Below are 19,018 nucleotides of genomic sequence, written 5' to 3'. Positions count from 1 at the left end.
TAATGTAGAATTATAGTATAATTATAAATTGTTATCACACTGCATGCAGAGTGAGTAATGTTGGAAGGGTAAGCCATTTTTTTCCTCATAATTTGCAATGCACGAAAACATTAATAATGACACTCTGCAAAATTTGGCATTTAATGAAGCCAAAAATAAATAAATAAAATTCTACAACATCTGTATAAAGCTCTAAGTCCAGGAGAAAAAACAGTCATACCAAACATGCTGACATTCTGGCATTCCGGCCACAGCACCATCTCTCTTCCTTTAAATAGTGGCACATTGGAAATCCCCACTTTTCTTGGGTACATTCTGCAGATGGAAGAAAAATATGGATTATTTAAATAAAATTCTTCCTCTTTTAGTTAAAGTAAATAATCTATTGAGAAAGCAAATCAGTCATTGAAAGTCAAACAGTAGTTAAACATGTAAGTGGTAATGTTAAACAGTTCATTCCAGTATGTTAATTAAAAGCATATTAATGTTATGAAAATGGTATTTTCTCAACAACAGCTGTTTTGTATTTAAGCTCCAGGTCTGATACCAACCAATTTGCCAAAATTATTTCTCAAATATTTAGCAAAAGCAATTTAAAATGGAAATACTTTGCATGTTCAGTGTAACTACAGAAGATAAGTAATGAGATACTAGGCATTTACTGCTGACCCGACTTTCTAATAAAATGGTTTATTAAATGTGACATTTGGCAATTTATTATAGAACAATATTAATTCATTCCTAACAATGTTGAAGCACCAATTTTTTTTCCAGCCACGATGTTCACTTTCCAGAAAATGAACAGCTGTATAGGCTCTTATTTTTTCACTACGTTGACAGGCTGTAAGATCTTCAACTGTGATTCAGTTTGGCTCAACTGCATTTATGGTTCGAGTAACAACAAAAAAAATCAACATTTTCTGCCTAATCTCAGGTATCTGCTGACCAACTCACTAACAGAGTTACACATGCAACTTGCAGATGTGTAAGCCCCTTATGTACAACTATTAACTGCACAGGGTTTCTCAAAAGGAAAAAAAAATTCTATTTTAAATTGAAGTCCAGAAAAGCTTAAGCCTATCAAAACTGTGGCAATTCAAAGAAAACTGAGGTGAATATAAATTTTCTATTAGGTTAAGTAAAACAGAACTAGAAAACAAGAAAATACTTTAAAAGAAAATACTGTTGAGGTAGATTCCACTAAATAAACTTCTGTGTTACGAAAGGTCAAATGATTTTTTATTAAAATAGAGAAAATTTAAATTTCATGCAGATCATAAGCCTGTGATTGAGATTTCTTTCAGGTATTAACGTAAGATTTACAATAGATGTGATTGATACTCAGATGGAAGATACTGACCCTGCCCCAGGAATATAAATAATAATAATGCTAGTATTTATACAGCACTTAATATTGTCAGGCACTATTGTAAGTGCTTTAAATGCTAAGAGCGTTAAATGTATTAGCTAGTCCCCACAGCGATTCTGTGAAATAGGTATACTATTATTCTCATGCTTCAGATAGAGAAAGTGAGCACAGGGAGGTTAAGAAAACTGCCTAAGTTGCAAATCTAGCACATGGCAGAGTTGGAATTTAAACCCAGGCAGTCTGACACCAGGGGCCATGCTCTTAACCACCAGGCTATATAAACAATTTCACTTTACAAGTGCCCAGGAATCACGGAGCCCTTGAAGCCTATCCAGTTACTAGGGACCCTGGACTACTTCCTGTGTCAATTTCCAAGATGCCATGAAACAGCGGTTTGGGTTTTACTGCAGGTTTTATGATTTAACTGAAACATTATTGCTAAATCAAAGGATTACTCTAAGTACTTCAATTTTTTTCTTACAACTGAAGAAAGAAATATCTAAACTTTACTGTAAAGGGTAAGGGGCTAGAGAAATGGGTTGTGGTCTTTTATTGAGAGTGTTAGGAAAAGTGCTAACCAATAAAACAGCTAGTTCTTTCCCTTCCCCCATCTGTTCTCTCCTTCCTTGTAGTAACAGCACTCAATTTTTACCTGGCTATTCAGCTGCTCAGGTTAAAGACTGCAATTCCCAGACTCCCATGCAGTCACTAGGATAGCTAGAGGGTAAGTTTTGGCTAACTGGATGTGGGCATAAATGATGTGTGCAAATGCTCAAAGAGGAGTGGGGGGGGGGCATGATCTTTCCCCAACACTTTCCACCCCACTTCATCCCTCCCCTGTCTGGAATGTGTTCATGTTGTCAAGCAGACGGTGGAGCAACAAAATAGGATTCTGGGTTCTTGGAAGGCTTTTTGGTGCAGAGCTCCCTTACTAACTCTAACTGTCTACCTCTGGACTGAAAGAGAAATATCTATCTGTCTTGTTGAAGTCACTGTTACTTTGGGTTTGAACTCATTTTGCACCTAAATCTTTATCTTAATTTAATGCTTCCCAAACTTTTTTTGTAGCTCAGCCCTCTGGGAATATGGCAAATTTTGTACATCACAGTGGAATAAACAGATAACTGTGTGGAGGCAAAACCCATGGGATGAAGGAAGCAGTATTCCGGGAACTCTCACATAGCATCCACAGCACACTAGTTGAATAGTTCTGGTCTAATTAATACAGAAGTCTTCTCTGAGGATGTGATATTTGAGCAGAGATTTAAATGAGGAAGCAAGCCATGCAAATATTAGGGGAAGACAATGAAAAACAAACAAAGTGCTTCCAACAGGATACAGCTAATCTCCAAAAACATAATACCAGAACATTTTACCATTTAAAATGATTAGCCAGCAATTTCTCAACTTCTAATATCCCAACCAAATACCTACAAAATAAACTTCTAATAGGGGAAAAGAAGAGATGAAAGTCAACTTACTACAGAACACGAAAAGAATCCCACTTAAGAAACAAGCAATGCATTTGTAATGAAAAGTATAATTAGTGCACCATCATTGCTCTGCAATTCACCTTATGTTGCCAGGAAAAAAGCAGGTCTACTTGTCTGAAAACAGGTAGAAATTTCCTCTGCCAATAATAATCTAAAAAAACTGAGAAAAATTACAACTTAACATTAGATTGAAATGGGAAGAGTATTTCTGGAAAATATATTACAATGGAAGGGGTATATTATTTCCAGGAAAAAAAAAAATCTAAGAAATCCATGCCAAAGTTACTCCCAAATTGTTGACCTATAGAAACTGTAAGAGATAATAAAATTTATTGTCTCTAAGCCATTCAGTTTTGTGGTGATTTCTGAAACAGCATTAAATGATACATACAGTCTTGAAGTAGCAATAGAGAGGCTAATTACCTCATACAAGGGAACTGAGACAGAAAAATGCACTGCTCGATGAGGATGGGAAGTATGCTTCCTCAGGAAAGAGCTAAGTTTTGATTAGACAGTAAAGGAATTTTCAGAGAATAGGCTGCAAATAAAGACACTTTTAGTAATGAATGAACAAATTCCAGAAAATTTTTGAATTGAGGAATGGTAGAAGACTAGTCAGAACAAAGGACATATAGAGATACATGTGATGAGAATCCCCAGAAATCAGGAATGAATCGTGAGGCCAGGGTTTCTGGTGAGGGCTGACATGAATGGGGATCAAAGGCATGATGGGATTCGTCTTTACCATCCCTAGAGAGATAGTGGTGAAGCTGTGAGTGTTGTGTTAGGGGCGGAGGAGGGAATTTTTCAGAGGAATATAGAGTTCTGGGCTTGACAGTTGATAAAGGGAAGATGCAGACAGGGATACACAGGACTCCTGGCATTCCTCTTGATATCAGATGATATAGCGTGGAAGCCAGCAGGAGAGCAGTCACACACTGAGCACACAGGGCTGTCACTGGAGAAATGGAGGCTGAAGGATGGCAAGCATGTTCCCTAACTTGTGTTGAGGAAGGTTGTTGACAAGGTGGGGAGAAGGGTTACTGTTTTCCGTAGGGCTCATAAAACTTCTCTTTGCCACCACAATGAAGGGGTACAGAAGGGTACCCTTAACCTGTGTGTAAGAAATTTCCCCCTTCAACCCTACATAACAGTGTGAAGGACAGCTGAAGGGCAGTCTTACTCCATGCACATGGCTCCCCAAATCGCTATCCAAAACACCCATTAACTTTAAGGTCCTAGGGCAGTTTACAGCAATTGCCAGCCTTGGCTCAGGGCTATGTGAAACCACATTAGAGACTCACTCCTCTGGACACCCAGTGATTGTATAATCACCTTGAACTTTTCTGAGTCTGCATCACAGTTTCCTCTTTGATTGAGGTCACAGTAGCCTCACAGCTCTGTTCAATTTGTAAGAGAACAAGTGCAAAAAACTGATACAGAGAGACACCCTCAAAGTCAAACAAAGCCTTTCATATACTGATTTAATGTAATCTTTAGAATCTATTTCACCAGCTTCATTCTGACTGCAGTGAAGAAGCTCCCTTCTACGTCCTGAATCAAAGTCACTGTGTTCATCATTTCTACTGTTAAGTCTCAGTCTCCTATTTAACTGTGTTCATATACTTATATTCAAATCTAGTCAAACTGGGCATTAAACTTCCTTATCAGTAAATCAAGTTGCTTTCCTTTAGGAGCACTTTTCATGCTATCTTTAAATGATAATTTTGGAGTAGATGAAGCCTCTTGTTTTTTTCTTCTATTTCATTTCTTAGTCTTTTTTTTTTTTTTTACATGAGATACAATTTGTTTTTATTAGTTATCTATTTTATACATATTAGTGTATATATGTCAATCCCAATCTCCCAATTCATCCCACCACCCTCCTGCCTGGCATTCCCCCCTTGATGTCCATTCGTTTATTCTCTACATCTGTCTCTATTTCTGCCTTAAAAATGGGTTCATCTGTACCATTTTTCTAGATTCTACATATATGCTTTAATATACGATATTGTTCTTCTCTTTCTGACTTACTTCACTCTGTATGACAGTCTCTAGGTCCATCCATGTCTCTACAAATAACCCAATTTCATTCCTTTTTACGGCTGAGTAATATTCCATTGCATATATGTACCACGTCTTCTTTATCCATTTATCTGTTGATGGGCATTTAAATTGCTTCCATAACCTGGCTACTGTAAATACTGCTGCAATGAACATTGGGATGCATGTGTCTTTTTGAATTATGGTTTTCTCTGCATATACGCCCAGTTTCTTAGTCTTTGCTGGCTTTAGAAATGCATTACTCTTGTAAATGTAGATGTTCTACTAGTTCTTCCTTCTTGTGTAAATAATATTATCCACTTAATTAATAAACAAGTTTGAATTTTAGAACAATCTTTTATTCTTCTCTCCTTTAACCTCCAAGTTCTTATATACGCATCCTCTTAATTATATCTCCTTTTCGTTTTCAATCTTCATTAGCTCTTGACTGGGTAAATGTAATACCTACTAAAAAATTCTTTTTCCCTTTCTTTTTGTCTTCGTGTCCTTCCTCTATATTAAGAGTAACAGTATCTTTCTGAAAAGATCTACATAGGCCACTCAAACAGCTCGTTTCCATCATCACCAGCATCTGAGACCAAACCCAACGGGTATTTTTCTTACTGTAGATTTTCAAGAGCTTCTGATACTCCCTCCTTAAAATATTCTCTTCATCTGGCTTCCATGGTATCATTCTCTCTTATTTGTGGCCTAATGCTCTTCAGAGCCCCTTGATAGCTCATTATTTTCTGTCTATTAAATGTTCTTAAGGCTTAATCCTCTCACTCCCCAAACTCCTTTTATACTTCTTTGACTAAAGGCTCATCAACTCACATGTCTTCATCTGGTAAACAAAAGTATGAAGTGGCTAGGTAGAATGTAATGGGTACTAAAAATTTTGTATGGTAACCAAGTATCACATTTGCCTGGTCTTACTGCTTTTTAAAGTAAAATTTGGGCATAGTAAGTCTATCTAAATTGCCTAAAGTTAGTCTGAACTCTTGCACTATCTATACTCTTTCCCCAGACAATCTTGTCCATATCTCAGTACGTACTGATGATCCCTGTAATACTTTCCGAGGGCTGCCATAACAAATGGCCACACATTGGGTAGCTGAAAACAACAGAAATGTATTCTCTCACGGTTCTGGAGGCTAGGGGTCTGAAATCAAGGTATCAGTTGGATCATGCTCACTCCGAATGCTCTGGGAAAGAATCTCTGCTTGCCTCTTCCTAGCTTCTGGTGGTTGCTGGCAATCCTTGGCTTGTAGATGCTTCACTCCAGTTTCTGGGCAATTACATCTACTCCTTTAAATTTAAGTCCCACATTATTTCAGTCTGAAGTTCTTTCTGGATTTTGACGTAAGAATTTTAAACTATTTGCTGAACATTTCTAAAATGAAAAATATGCAAAAATAAACTCATTTCCTAAGCCCACAAATCTGATCTTCCCCCATAATGATATATCATTATGTAGTCAACCAACCTAAAACCTTGTCATCATCTTTAGCCTTCACTGCCACCCTCACCCCGACCCTACCACATTTCCCTACAACTGGTTACCATGTTAGCTGGTTTTATCTCTGAAAAGGCCTGATAAATTGTTGTCTCCTCCTACTGTTCTTATCTAAAGTATCCTTGCTTTGGACTCATAACTACTCCCTAACCAGTCTCCCTGTCTCTGATCTAGCTCCATGCCAATCTATCTTCTATTATGCGAAAAATTACTACTTTTCAGAAGTGTAAATGAATGTATGCAACTCTTTTGCATTAAACACTCAAAAATATTTTTATGGAACAAAGTATACTTTGCTTTCCACTGAATAATATTCTGAGACCTCAGTACAGCATTCATGGCTCTCATAATCTGGCCCTAATTTCTTTGTTCATCTTTCTAAATGAAGACCAAATGTCACCTTTTTAAGAAAGCTTTCCTTTATCCCTTAGTTATGAAAAATTACTCTCTCTTCTAGTCTTAATAGCATTTGGTTTATACATCCATCACTCATTACTTCTTTCATTTATCTTTTCAATAATTCATATCTGTAGTTGATTAAGATCTATAGGTCATGAATATATCACTCTCAGACATGCATGAAAGTTCTACATAATTGCTTGAATTCCTCACTACATCATGAGCTCCCTAAGGGGAAAGAGTATCTCACTTATCGTACATCCTCTACTGCCTACTACAGAACTTTGTTCAACTGAATCAACAGAATTACACAGATGAATCAAGATTATCTACATGTCCTCACTCTACTTTGAAAATACACGCTTTTAAAATTTCTTTAGACCTAAATGAAATCTGACATATAATCTTATCTAGGAAAAATAAACAGGTATTATGCTGTTAAAGACAAATTTTTGTCACCTAAATTAATAATCTCAACTTACAGTATACCTTTGTATATAGAGGGTTTTAGACTATCTTATTTAAAACCACAATGACTATTATTGAAAGATAGGGAAAAAAAGATAGGGAAAAATATATGAAGTGAGTTTTGAGAGATTTTGCTTTACTCTTCACATATCTGACCCTCCTCTCCCTGTTTAGTTTTTCTCCTGTTTATAACCTGACATTATGTATCTATTTATTTGTTTTTCTATTCCCTGATGCCTTCTATCAGAGTATAAACTTAATGAGGGCAGGGACTTTCTTTTGATCAATCTTGTATCCCTGGTCCCTAGAATAGTGACTAGCATGTGTCAGGCACCCAATAAATATTTCTTATATGAAGAAAAAAAAACCCAACAAAATCCTTTGGAATAAACCAAACTAAAACTGGGCAAGCTTAACACAAATATCTGAAACAACAACCAAATAAATGAAAAGATAATTTATGTTACAGAGAGAAAAAAATATCAAAGACATAATTTATTCCCATAATGATCTTTAAGTTCAATGCATGTCAATAAAAATCCCAACAGGCTTTTTTTTAAATGGACTTTAACAATCTATTCTAAAACTCCTTTGACACACAAATTATCAAAATCAGCTTTTACTTTAAATCTGGTCAGCAATGTTTATTATGATCTAAACATTATAAAGAAAATGAGAATTTAAAAATCACTCTTTTCAAGCATAAAACATTTTACAACTTTTCTATGAATTTGCACTGTAAATCACATATACTTTAATCCCAAATGAAAGACTCAAGTAAACTTTTCTACCTAAGCCTTATTAAATTGTTGATGTGATCAACATTTCAATTTTCCTCTTGCCAAGATCTCTAGATAAATAAAATATTTCATCATCAAATTTTAAAATGCTTCCTAATTGTTAATATTAAATAAGCTTTTTAAACATTAATTATCTCCTTCTCTAAAAGATGGTCTACCCTTTTAGCATCTACACTAGAAATATTAGAAAGAGCTCTAGCAAAATATGAAACAAAGCCTTATTGTTTGACTTTCCTATCTGGCATTGTTCACCATACGTGCACTGAATATCCTGGCTTCCATTGCTGAGCCCAGACAATAAGTGAGCTGCAGTCAGCGAGCCCTTCGTGACTGAAATCTCTTCTTTGGGGAAACTCAGTCAGTAACCCTATTATCTGGTCTCCAAAAAATATAAAATTGCATCTGTATGTCTTACACAGACCAATGAAGTAAAATGGTCACTCTTTTTAAAGTAAATAAATAAGTAAAACTCATACAAAAGAGAAAAATGCATGAGGTTAGCTAAGAAAATTCTGAAAAATAAGAACTTTGGGGGACTTGCTCTACTGAATTTCAAAGGTTCAAATAAACTACAGTAATTTTAACAGTATAGTATTATCACAGGAACCAACAGATTAAGGGAAAAGAAGAGAACCTAAAAATGCACTATCTGAGAAAGGTGTCATTTCCTATCAGTGTGTGAAAGCATGGATTATTCAATAAATAGCATTCAGAAAAAATAAAATTAGAACCATTTTGAAAATCATAAACAAAAATAATCCAGACAGATTATGGAACTAGATAAAACAAAAATTATAGTTAGAGGAGAAAATTAGAAAACAAATACCATCAATATAGCAGAAGCAAAATAGAATATGGTACATCCATTCCTAGGAATACTTTGTCCTGTATTAAACAAATTTAGTAAATCTATATATGTTAACAATGGAGAGAGCTCCAAGATACGTTGCTAAGTAAGAGAGCAACACTGTACTGTTCTTCCTTATTAGGTCACCTTGCTGGTCCTCCTCATCTTCCCAAACTCCTTTGGAATATTCCTAGGTTCAGTCTCTGTACTTCTTTTCAAGATTTCTGCTCCCTAAGTGATCTCACTCAGACTTACTATTTATATGTTAATAACTCAGGGACTTACCTTTAACCCAGATTTGTCCTCAGAAACCCAGAATTATCTATCCACTGATAATATAGCCTCCACACTTGAATTTTTAAAAGGAAGGTCAAATTCAACCTGTCCAAAACTAAACAACTTCCACCTCAATTCTATTCTTTCAGCAGTCATATCCAGTTCACTAAATGACAACTCCATTTTCCCACTGTTTCAGGCCAAAACTCTTTGAATTACACTTGGCTTTCTTCTTTCTTTCACATCCCCATTGAATCTGTCAATAATTTCTGCTAGCAATACTTTAAAAATAATATCGAGAATTTAACCATTTCTTCTACTGCTCCTCTCTGATCTAAACCATCATCAACGCTCATCTAGATCAGCTTCATAACTGATCTTCCTGCTTCTGATCTTGACACTTTGTTTCATCCATACTGGTGTCTGCAGTGTTCTTTGAAAAAGGCAGGCAAGCTCCTCCCTTTGGGCATTTTACTTGCTGTTCCCTCTGCCTGGAACACTATTTCTCCAGAATAACTGCATTGGTCCCTCTCTCATCCTTCAAATGTCTGCTCAAATGTTATGTTAACAACAAGGTCTTCCCTGGCTGCTTCATATAAAACAGTGTCCTTTCACAAAAAAAGCCTCAACAAATTTAAGAGGACAGAAATTATTTCAAGCATCTTTTCTGACCACAACAACAGGAAACTAGAACTCAACCACACAAAGAGAAACGAGAAGAAAATGATTACATGGAGACTAAACAACCTGCTACTAAAAAACCAATGGGTCAACAATGAAATCAAAGAGGAAATTTAAAAATACCTTGAGACAAATGACAATGAAAACACAAACATATGAAACACAGGGGATGCAGCAGAAGCAGTCTTAAGAGGGAAGTTCATAGCAACATAGGCCTTCCTCATAAAGCAAGAAAAATCTCGAATAAACAACCTAACCTACCACCTAAAAGAATTAGAAAAAGAAAAACAAACAAAACCTAAAGTCAGCATAAAGAAGGAAATAATAAAGATCAGAGAGGAAATTAATAAAATAGAGATTCAAAAAAATTAGAAAAAAAATCAATAAAACCAAGAGCTGGGTTTTTGAAAGGATAAACAAAATCAACAAACCTCTGGCCACTCACCAAGAAGAAAAGAGAGAGGACCAAATAAACAAAAAAAGAAATGAAAGAGGAGAAATAAAAACCAATGCCACAGAAATACAAAAAAAAAAAACCATAAGAGAATACTATGAACAATTATATGCCAATAAACTGGACAACCTAGAAGTAGTGGACAAGTTTCTAGAAATATACGGCCCATGAAAAATGAATCAAGAAGAAACAGATAATTTGAACAATTATCACTAGACTTGAAATAGAATCTGTAATAAAGAAAAAACTTTACAAACAAAAGTCCAGGACCAGATGGTTTCATTGAGGAATTCTACCAAACATACAAAGAAGAACTAATACCAATTCTTTTCAAACTCTTCCAAAAGACTGCAAAGGAGGGAACACTCTCAAAGTCATTCTATGAAGACACCATTATCCTAATACCAAAACCAGACAAAGATACTACCAAAAAAGAAAATTACAGGCCAGTATCTTTGATGAACACAGATGTGAAAATCCTCAACAAAATATTAGTAAACTGAATGCAACAACACCTAAAAAGGATTATATACCATGATCAAGTTGGATTCATCCTAGGATCACAAGGATGGTTCAATATACACAAATCAATCAATGTGATACACCACAGCAACAAAAGTAAAGATAAAAACCACATGATCATCTCAATAGATGCAGAAAAAGCATTTGATAAAATTCAGCATCCATTCACAATAAGAACTCTCACCAAAGTGGGTATAGAGAAAACGTATCTCAATATAATAAAAGCTATTTATGACAAATGCACACCAACATAATACTCAACAGGGAAAAGCTGAAAGTCTTCCTGCTAAAATCTGGAACAAGACAAGGATGCCCACTCTTACCATTTCTATTCAACACAGTATTGGAAGTCCTAGCCACAGAAATCAGACAAGAAAATAAATAAAAGGTATCCAAACTGGCAGGGAAGAGGTAAATAAAATTGTCATTATATGCAGATGATATAACAGTCTATATAGAAAGCCCTAAAGACTCCACATAAAAACTATTAGAACAGATAAACGAATTCAGCAAGCTAGCAGGTTACAAGATTAACGTACAGAAATCTGTTGAATTTCCTTACTCTAACAATGAAATATCAGAAAAAAAAAGTTTAAAAAAAATCCCTTTTAAAATTGTGTCAAAAAAAAAAAAGTAGGAATAAACCTGACCAAGGAGGTGAAAGACTTACATGCCGAGAACTATAAAACATTGATAAAGGTAACTGAAGATGATTCAAAGAAATAAAAAGATATCCCGTGTTTCTGGACTAGAAGAATAAATGTTGTTAAAATGGCCACACTACCCAAAGTAATCTACAGATTTAATGTGATCCCCATCAAATTATCCATGACATTTTTCACAGAACTAGAACAAATAATCCTAAAATTTATATGGAACCACAAAAGACTCAGAATTGCCAAAGCAATCCTGAGGAAAAAGAACGAAGCTGAAGGCATAACCCTCCCAGACTTCAGACAATACCACAAAGCTACAGTAATCAAAACAGTGTGGTATGGGCACAAAAATAGACATAGGATCAATGGAACAGAATAGAGAGCCCAGAAATAAACCCACACAGCTACAGTCAGTTAATCTTCAACAAAGGAGGCAAGAATATAAATGGAGAAAAGACAGTCTCCTCATTAAGTGGTGTTGGGAAAGCTGGACAGCCCGCATGTAAATCAATGAAGTTAGAACACTCCCTCACACCATACACAAAAATAAACTCAAAATGGCTTAAAGACTTAAATATAAGACATGACATCATAAAACTCCAAGAAGAGAACATAGGCAAAACATTCTCTAACGTAAATTGTACCAATGTTTTCTCAGGTCAGTCTCCCAAGGCAAAAGAAATAAAAGCAAGGATAAACAAATGGGATCTAATCAAACTTATAAGCTTTTGCACAGCAAAGGAAACCATAAACAAAATGAAAAGACAACCTACGGAATGGGAGAAAATATTTTCAAACAATGCAACCGACAACAGATTAATTTCCAAAATATATAAACAGCTCAAACAGCTCAATATAAAAAAAAAAAACAACCCAATCAAGAAATGGGCAGAAGGGCTTCCCTGGTGGCGCAGTGGTTGAGAGTCCACCTGCTGATGCAGGGGATACGGGTTCGTGCCCTGGTCCGGGAAGATCCCACATGCCGCGGAGCAGCTGGGCCCATGAGCCATGGCCTCTGAGCCTGCACGTCCGGAGCCTGTACTCCGCAATGGGAGAGGCCACAACAGTGAGAGGCCCACGTACTGAAAAAAAAAAAAAAAAAAAAAAAGAAATGGGCAGAAGACCTAAATTGACATTTCTTCAAAGAAGACATACAGATGGCAAATAGGCACATGAAAAAACGCCCAACATCTCATTATTAGAGAAATGCAAATCAAAATTACAATGAGGTATCACCTCACATCAGTCAGAATGGCCATCATCAAAAATTCTACAAATAATAAATGCTGGAGAGGGTGTGGAGAAAAGGGAACTCTCCTGTACTGTTGGTGACAATGTAAATTGGTGCAGCCACTATGGAAAACAGTATGGAGGTTCCTTAAAAAACTAAAAAGAGAGTTGCCATATGATCCAGCAATCCCACCCTTGGGCATATATTTGGAGAAAACTCTAATTCAAAAAGATACATGCAGGCTTCCCTGGTGACGCAGTGGTTGAGAGTCCGCCTGCCGATGCAGGGGACACGGGTTTGTGCCCCGGTCTGGGAAGATCCCACATGCCGCGGAACAGCTAGGCCTGTGAGCCATGGCCACTGAGCCTGCACGTCTGGAGCCTGTGCTCCGCAACAGGAGAGGCCACAACAGTGAGAGGCCCGCGTACCGAAAAAAAAAAAAAAAAAAAAAGATACATGCACCACAATGTTCATAGCAGCACCATTTACAATAGCCAAGACATAAAAGCAACCTAAGTATTCACTGACAGATGAATGGATAAAGAGGATGAGGTAGATATATACTATGGAATATTACTCAGTCATAAAAAAGAATGAAAAATTGCCATTTGCAGCAAAATGGATGGACCTAGAGATTATCATACTAAGTGAAGTAAGTCAGAGAAAGACAAGCATAATATGATATCACTTATATGTGGAATCTAAAAAAAAATGATACAAATGAACTTATTTACAAAGCAGAAACAGACTCACAGCATAGAAAACAAATGTATGGTTACCACAGGGGGAAGGCAGGGCAGGGGGTACATTAGATATAAATCTATCTATCTATCTATCTATTTGCTTATTACTCTGATGTCTCTACCCACTAGGATCGAATGACAGGACATGACAGCAGGAACATTTTTCCTTCCATTTCTCTAGCTCCTAGAAAAGTACCTGGCACATTGTAGACATGCAATAAATATTTGTTAGAAGAGTAGGTGAATGAATTAGTGAATCATTACATTTACCTTAAATCCTAAATATTTGTACATATATCTATTTGTATATGTACATGCATAGAAATAAGTATGAGAAGGCAGTGTCACTGTGGGTACTGATGCCAAAAAAGGGCTTTAACTTTTTATTGTACATGTTTGTATACTGTCAGAATTTTTAAATTAATGATAATATATCTATGTATTACTTATGTTAAAAGGTAAATAAATAAATGCTTAATATTTTTAGTTTATTCACAGTATAAAGTACTTTATTAAAATTTATTTTTGTGTGTGTGACATGCATCTGTGTCATTTTTATAATGCTTTATAACAATAAAAATAAAATTTAGGTTGATAGGCACACCTTATAGTTTCTCACAATAAAAATTTTTTTTTTAAGACCAAATATATATCATTTACCAACCCTTTTGTTTTGAAGTTCAGTCTCTGTTCCTTGTTATCCTTTTCAAGGATTGACTAAGACTCCCTAGGCTTCCTTACAAATACTCTTCAAGGGTATCTGAAGACTTGCCAGGTAGAGACTGACACACTCTCAAGTAAAGATAACATTTGAATTTTAGTTGTAAAAGTTTGGAGACTTATTTCTCACCTTAGAATGTTATAGCTTAAAATAAGCATCAAAGGCTATAGCACAATTCTATGAAAATTTCTTGATATTCATTTTAGCCTTTAAATAAGGTTAACTGTATATGGTATTCAAAATATTATCTAAGGATAACAGGCATATTGAAATTATACTGAACTGCCCAGATTTCTGAAGCATTCATATTGTACCAGTTTCTTGAATATGTTAAAACTAAAAGGATAAATATAATTCAACTATGTAAATCAGACCTATACTCTTGTGAAATAAAATTTGTACTTTATGGTAAGACAAGAAAAATTTAAACATAAAAAAGTCTTCTCTGTCCTTTGGCCTCCTCTCTTCCTGCACTGTGCATTGTGTATCTGCATCATGCATCGACCAAACCTCCCCCATTGGTGGGAATACCTGCTCAACCATAAAGAGCAACATTCTCCTAGCATCAACAAGACAACTCCTTAAAAGATAACTTACCTTCTTGATCTTGTAAGGGGCCAAGATGACGCTTAGATCTGGATTGTGTAAACTGTCAATAATATGCCATTTATTTATTTATTTAACATCTTTATTGGAGTACAATTGCTTTACAATGGTGTTAGTTTCTGCTTTATAACAAAGTGAATCAGCTATACATATACATATATCCCCATATCTCCTCCCTCTTACGTCTCCCTCCCAACCTCCATATCCCACCCCTCTAGGTGGTCACAAAGCACCGAGCTGATCTCCCTGTGCTATGCAGCTCTTCCCAGGAGCTATCTATTTTACATTTGGTAGTGTAGATATGTCCATGCCACTCTCTCACTTTGTCCCAGCTTACCCTTCCCCCTCCCCGTGTCCTCAAGTCCTAATAAAACATTTAATGTACATCTCAAAAAACTAACTGCCTCCCCGTGTCCTCAAGTCCTAATATGCCATTTAATGTACATCTCAAAAATCTAACTGCCTTGACTTTTAATGAGTAGAGCAGTTCGCAGAGCCTTCTGAGATGCTGTTCCTGGGTTATAATCTTCAATTTGGCTTGAATAAAATTTTCCATTTCTTTCTTAGATTGACTAATTTTCATCAACACCCTTCAGTTAAAGAATAAATTCAAACTAATACAACCAGAAGAGGACTAACTAGATATTTTAAAAGTAGATAAACTCTAAAAATTGATCCACTCTCTTAAAATTCTTAGAATAAGTATGGGTATAAAAATTTGGTAACTTAAAAATATAAAAGTTATCTGTTGCTCTCGATAAAGATTCAAGTTGTAAAAGAGGTACAGAGAAAGATCCTAGAATTCAAGACATTTAAAGAAAATCACAGCAGAGCAATCATATGTTCACATTAATTAATTAATCAATTCCATAATATGAACTGAGGCCCTACTGTGTCCTCTCCTTCTGCCTTCACCGAAAAGTATCTTCAATTTAAGTCACTGAGATATATATTCCATGCATGGTATTTTTTTTTCACAGACTACTCTAAAGAGGATAGCTGGTTAGTCAGTGGTAAAAGAATAATTTATTATTTCTCATTTGTTTCTCTCTAGACAACACCAGGTTTAGCCCTTTTTACATCATCCTTTTTTCTGCTTCTCATCTCCACTTGTAGCTCCATTACATAATCAGCATATTAATATTTCACTTATCCTTTGGTTAAAAGCACAGGTAGAAATGTAATCTCAAAGGAATATGTAAATTACAGTATATACACAAAAGAAAAACACCTAGTTTAAAATGTATATATTGCTTTAATAGAGTCTTATCTACATTCAAATATTGTTTCTTAATGAATCAGTCTAGATAGTACTGCCTTGGTATTTTTATGCATGACTATAAGAATGGCAAAGTTCAGGTACTGACAGAAAACAGTGCACTGGTCTGGCAAACACTGTGACAGCAGCTTCTCACTGTGCATGACAAGTTTCCTCTGCTGCCCTTGATACACTCCTTATATTCAAGACTCCAGTCTTGACAAAAGAGTTTACACTGAGACACATATGGACCATCTGAAACATTAAGTCAATGAGACAATCTTTACACTAATATTATGAATCACATTGTAACTTCATTCCTATGAAAATTTTGCTCATTGTGCCAGACTGATGAAAGAAATTTAGACAACTTGCTTACAATTTATCATGTGAAAAAAGAAATGAGAATACAATATTTATAGCAAAATATTTTTCAACATCCTTTGCTATATAGTATACAAATCCAAATTTGTCTATAAAACTAGTAGAATGTAAAGTAGTTTTTTTTTAAAGCCTGTTTTATATTAGTTTGACTGTAAACTTTCTGATAAGAATTTCTATCAGCTTTGATTTCATATTATCTTATATTTGAAGCATATACTATTTCTCTTTATTACTTCTTTTAAGTGGATATATTAATTTTGTTTTAGATTTAATTACATTCACGAGCACAGGGAGAACTCGTTTTTTGCTGAATAAATACAATCTGCATGAGCTTCTAAAACCACTTTCTATTAGTCACAAAAAAATAACGAAGCACAAATTAAAGAAAGGGGAAAATGTATTAAAACTCCATGTCTAACTACTTGTAGGCAGCAAGAAGATGTCCTATGGCAAAAGTAAAATCAGTGCCACTACTCCAGAAAATGCACAACTGACTGAAGATCAGATACAGCTGTCTGTGTGAGGTGATTGTGCACAGGCTGCCAAGTACATCTAGAAATCTCTGCATTCACCCCATGTTAACTGGCAAGAATTTTCCTGAGACATAAGCCCAGCTGAACAGTGAGAAGTAATGTGATGTTGTAACTAAAGCTTATAAACAGCTGAATCTACAAGGTTGACAGTGGAGTCTATTTATCTGCTCTAAGATTACAAGAGCAATACCTTCTTCAAGCCGAGATAGCTCCTGATAATTACTGAGTTTCTGAACAGGTTAATAAACTGTTACTATTGATAGTTAAGAAAATAAAAACTTAAATATGAGTTTAACTAGGAATTACTGTTAGATAATTATACCTCAACATAAAACTTTGGGAAAATTTATGGCCATTCTTACAATGTCATAGATTTAAAGGTACGATTTTCAAAAACTCCCCATTATCCTACTCCAAATGCAGAATCAAAGCAGGAAAGCACAGTATTTGTTTATGCAAACCCTATACAATTAAGAAGAAAAGAAACTAGAACTAAATCTAAATGTCGTGATAAATATAGGTGAAGTTCAGTTTAAGTAAAAGACACGTTTTGGAAAGCTACATTCAAGTTATAGAATATTATTAGAGTCATAAGAGAGACCTCCAAGATCATCTAATTTAACACCTCTCTTTTTACTAATTTACCAATGATCCACAAAGGCAAAATGATTTATCCAAGGCCATAGCACTATAGAGACAGAAGTAAAACTCTAGTCAGTTAAAGCAGCTCCTCCCTATAGGGTATTTTTGGACTTCCTTGGGCATATACATATTACTCTCTCTGTGCATCCAACTCTAATACAGCACCTATCACTCTGTATTATAACTGTCTTTTGTTATTTGTCTTCCCATTGGGTTGTCAATTTCTTTATACTGTCTTATCTAGGTATCCCTGATGTCTAGCAAAGTGGGCAGTTGGTGGGTATACTGTTTCCTGAGTGTCTCCTACATCTCAGCAATTTCTATGCTGAATAAAATGTTCATTGATATTCTCAATGCCCAAAGTTCTTGTTACTAAATCAGTTCTTATGTCTTCATAATTTCAGAGAATCTTCATTTTAATTTCAGGCTGATTTTAAATTAGTCGGACTTGCTAAAAAATTTCCATGCCCCAATATCCAGATTCTGGATCAAACAGTAATGATTTATAGAAAGACTAAAAGAAAGTTCATTGAAAAGAATTAATCTGAAATATTACCAATCATTTATAAATTACTTGTGTTTAAAACTTTCTTTTTGGGGGGTGGGGGAGGGAAGGATCAGGAGTTTGAGAATTAGCAGATACAAACTATTATATATATGATGGATAAACAACAAGGTCTTACTGTGCAACACAGGGAACTATATTCAATATCCCGTGATAAACCATAATGGAAAAGAATATGAAAAAGAATATATACATGTATAACTGAATCACTTTGCTGTATAGCAGAAATTAACACAACACTGTAAATCAACTATACTTCAATAAAATTAAAAAAAAATCTTTCTACAAAGAATTATTTTGAAATACAATCACTTATAATTTGTTTTTAATAATAATTTGTTTTCATTTTCTCAAATTTTAGGCTAAAATTCTTTAAAAAGTTTAAGTAATGAACATGTGATATAGCAAGAAGTTATTAACAAATCTGAAAAATCTCTGTGAGATTCAGTTGAGAAACTGAAGTCCTTATTTGAAAAGTTGGACAACTGAAAAAGAAACAAACTAAGGAAGACATAAGTATTCCTTTATATTTGTCAAAATAAAGCAACTCATTCTTTTAACAAATATATATTCAGCATCTGCTATATACCAGACACTGTTTGGGATGCTTTAAAGATAAGCTGATTTGCAGCTTAAGTGAACAAATTCACTTACATGTAACAAACATAAATTTATGTTTATTTCAAACTGTGGGTTAAAGCCAGTGGTGCAGTGAAGTTGGCTCCAGAGAGGGAGAGATTGTGTCATCTCTTCCCAATTCAGCATTCAGTGACAACAGGTTGATAGCTTGAAACTGGCCAAACTGGGTGCA

At 35.1% G+C, this 19,018-nt stretch overlaps 1 protein-coding gene across 3 annotated transcripts in view; it reads right to left on the bottom strand.

Annotated features, from left to right (window-relative positions):
* Positions 1-19,018, bottom strand: part of METTL25 (methyltransferase like 25) — a 117,946-nt gene that overhangs the window by 55,279 nt on the left and 43,649 nt on the right. For all 3 annotated transcript variants that reach the window (XR_010835846.1, XM_059080380.2, XM_059080381.2), the window contains exon 6: positions 221-315. Coding sequence is in view for 2 of the 3 variants with exons in the window: in XM_059080380.2 (XP_058936363.1) it covers positions 221-315 (95 nt within the window). In the remaining variant the exon portion in view is untranslated. The remainder of the gene's footprint in view (positions 1-220; positions 316-19,018) is intronic.

This window comes from Kogia breviceps, chromosome 12 (genome assembly GCF_026419965.1).
Source record: "Kogia breviceps isolate mKogBre1 chromosome 12, mKogBre1 haplotype 1, whole genome shotgun sequence".
Taxonomy (NCBI): domain Eukaryota; kingdom Metazoa; phylum Chordata; class Mammalia; order Artiodactyla; family Physeteridae; genus Kogia; species Kogia breviceps.
This window is presented reverse-complemented; position numbering and strand designations above follow the sequence as displayed.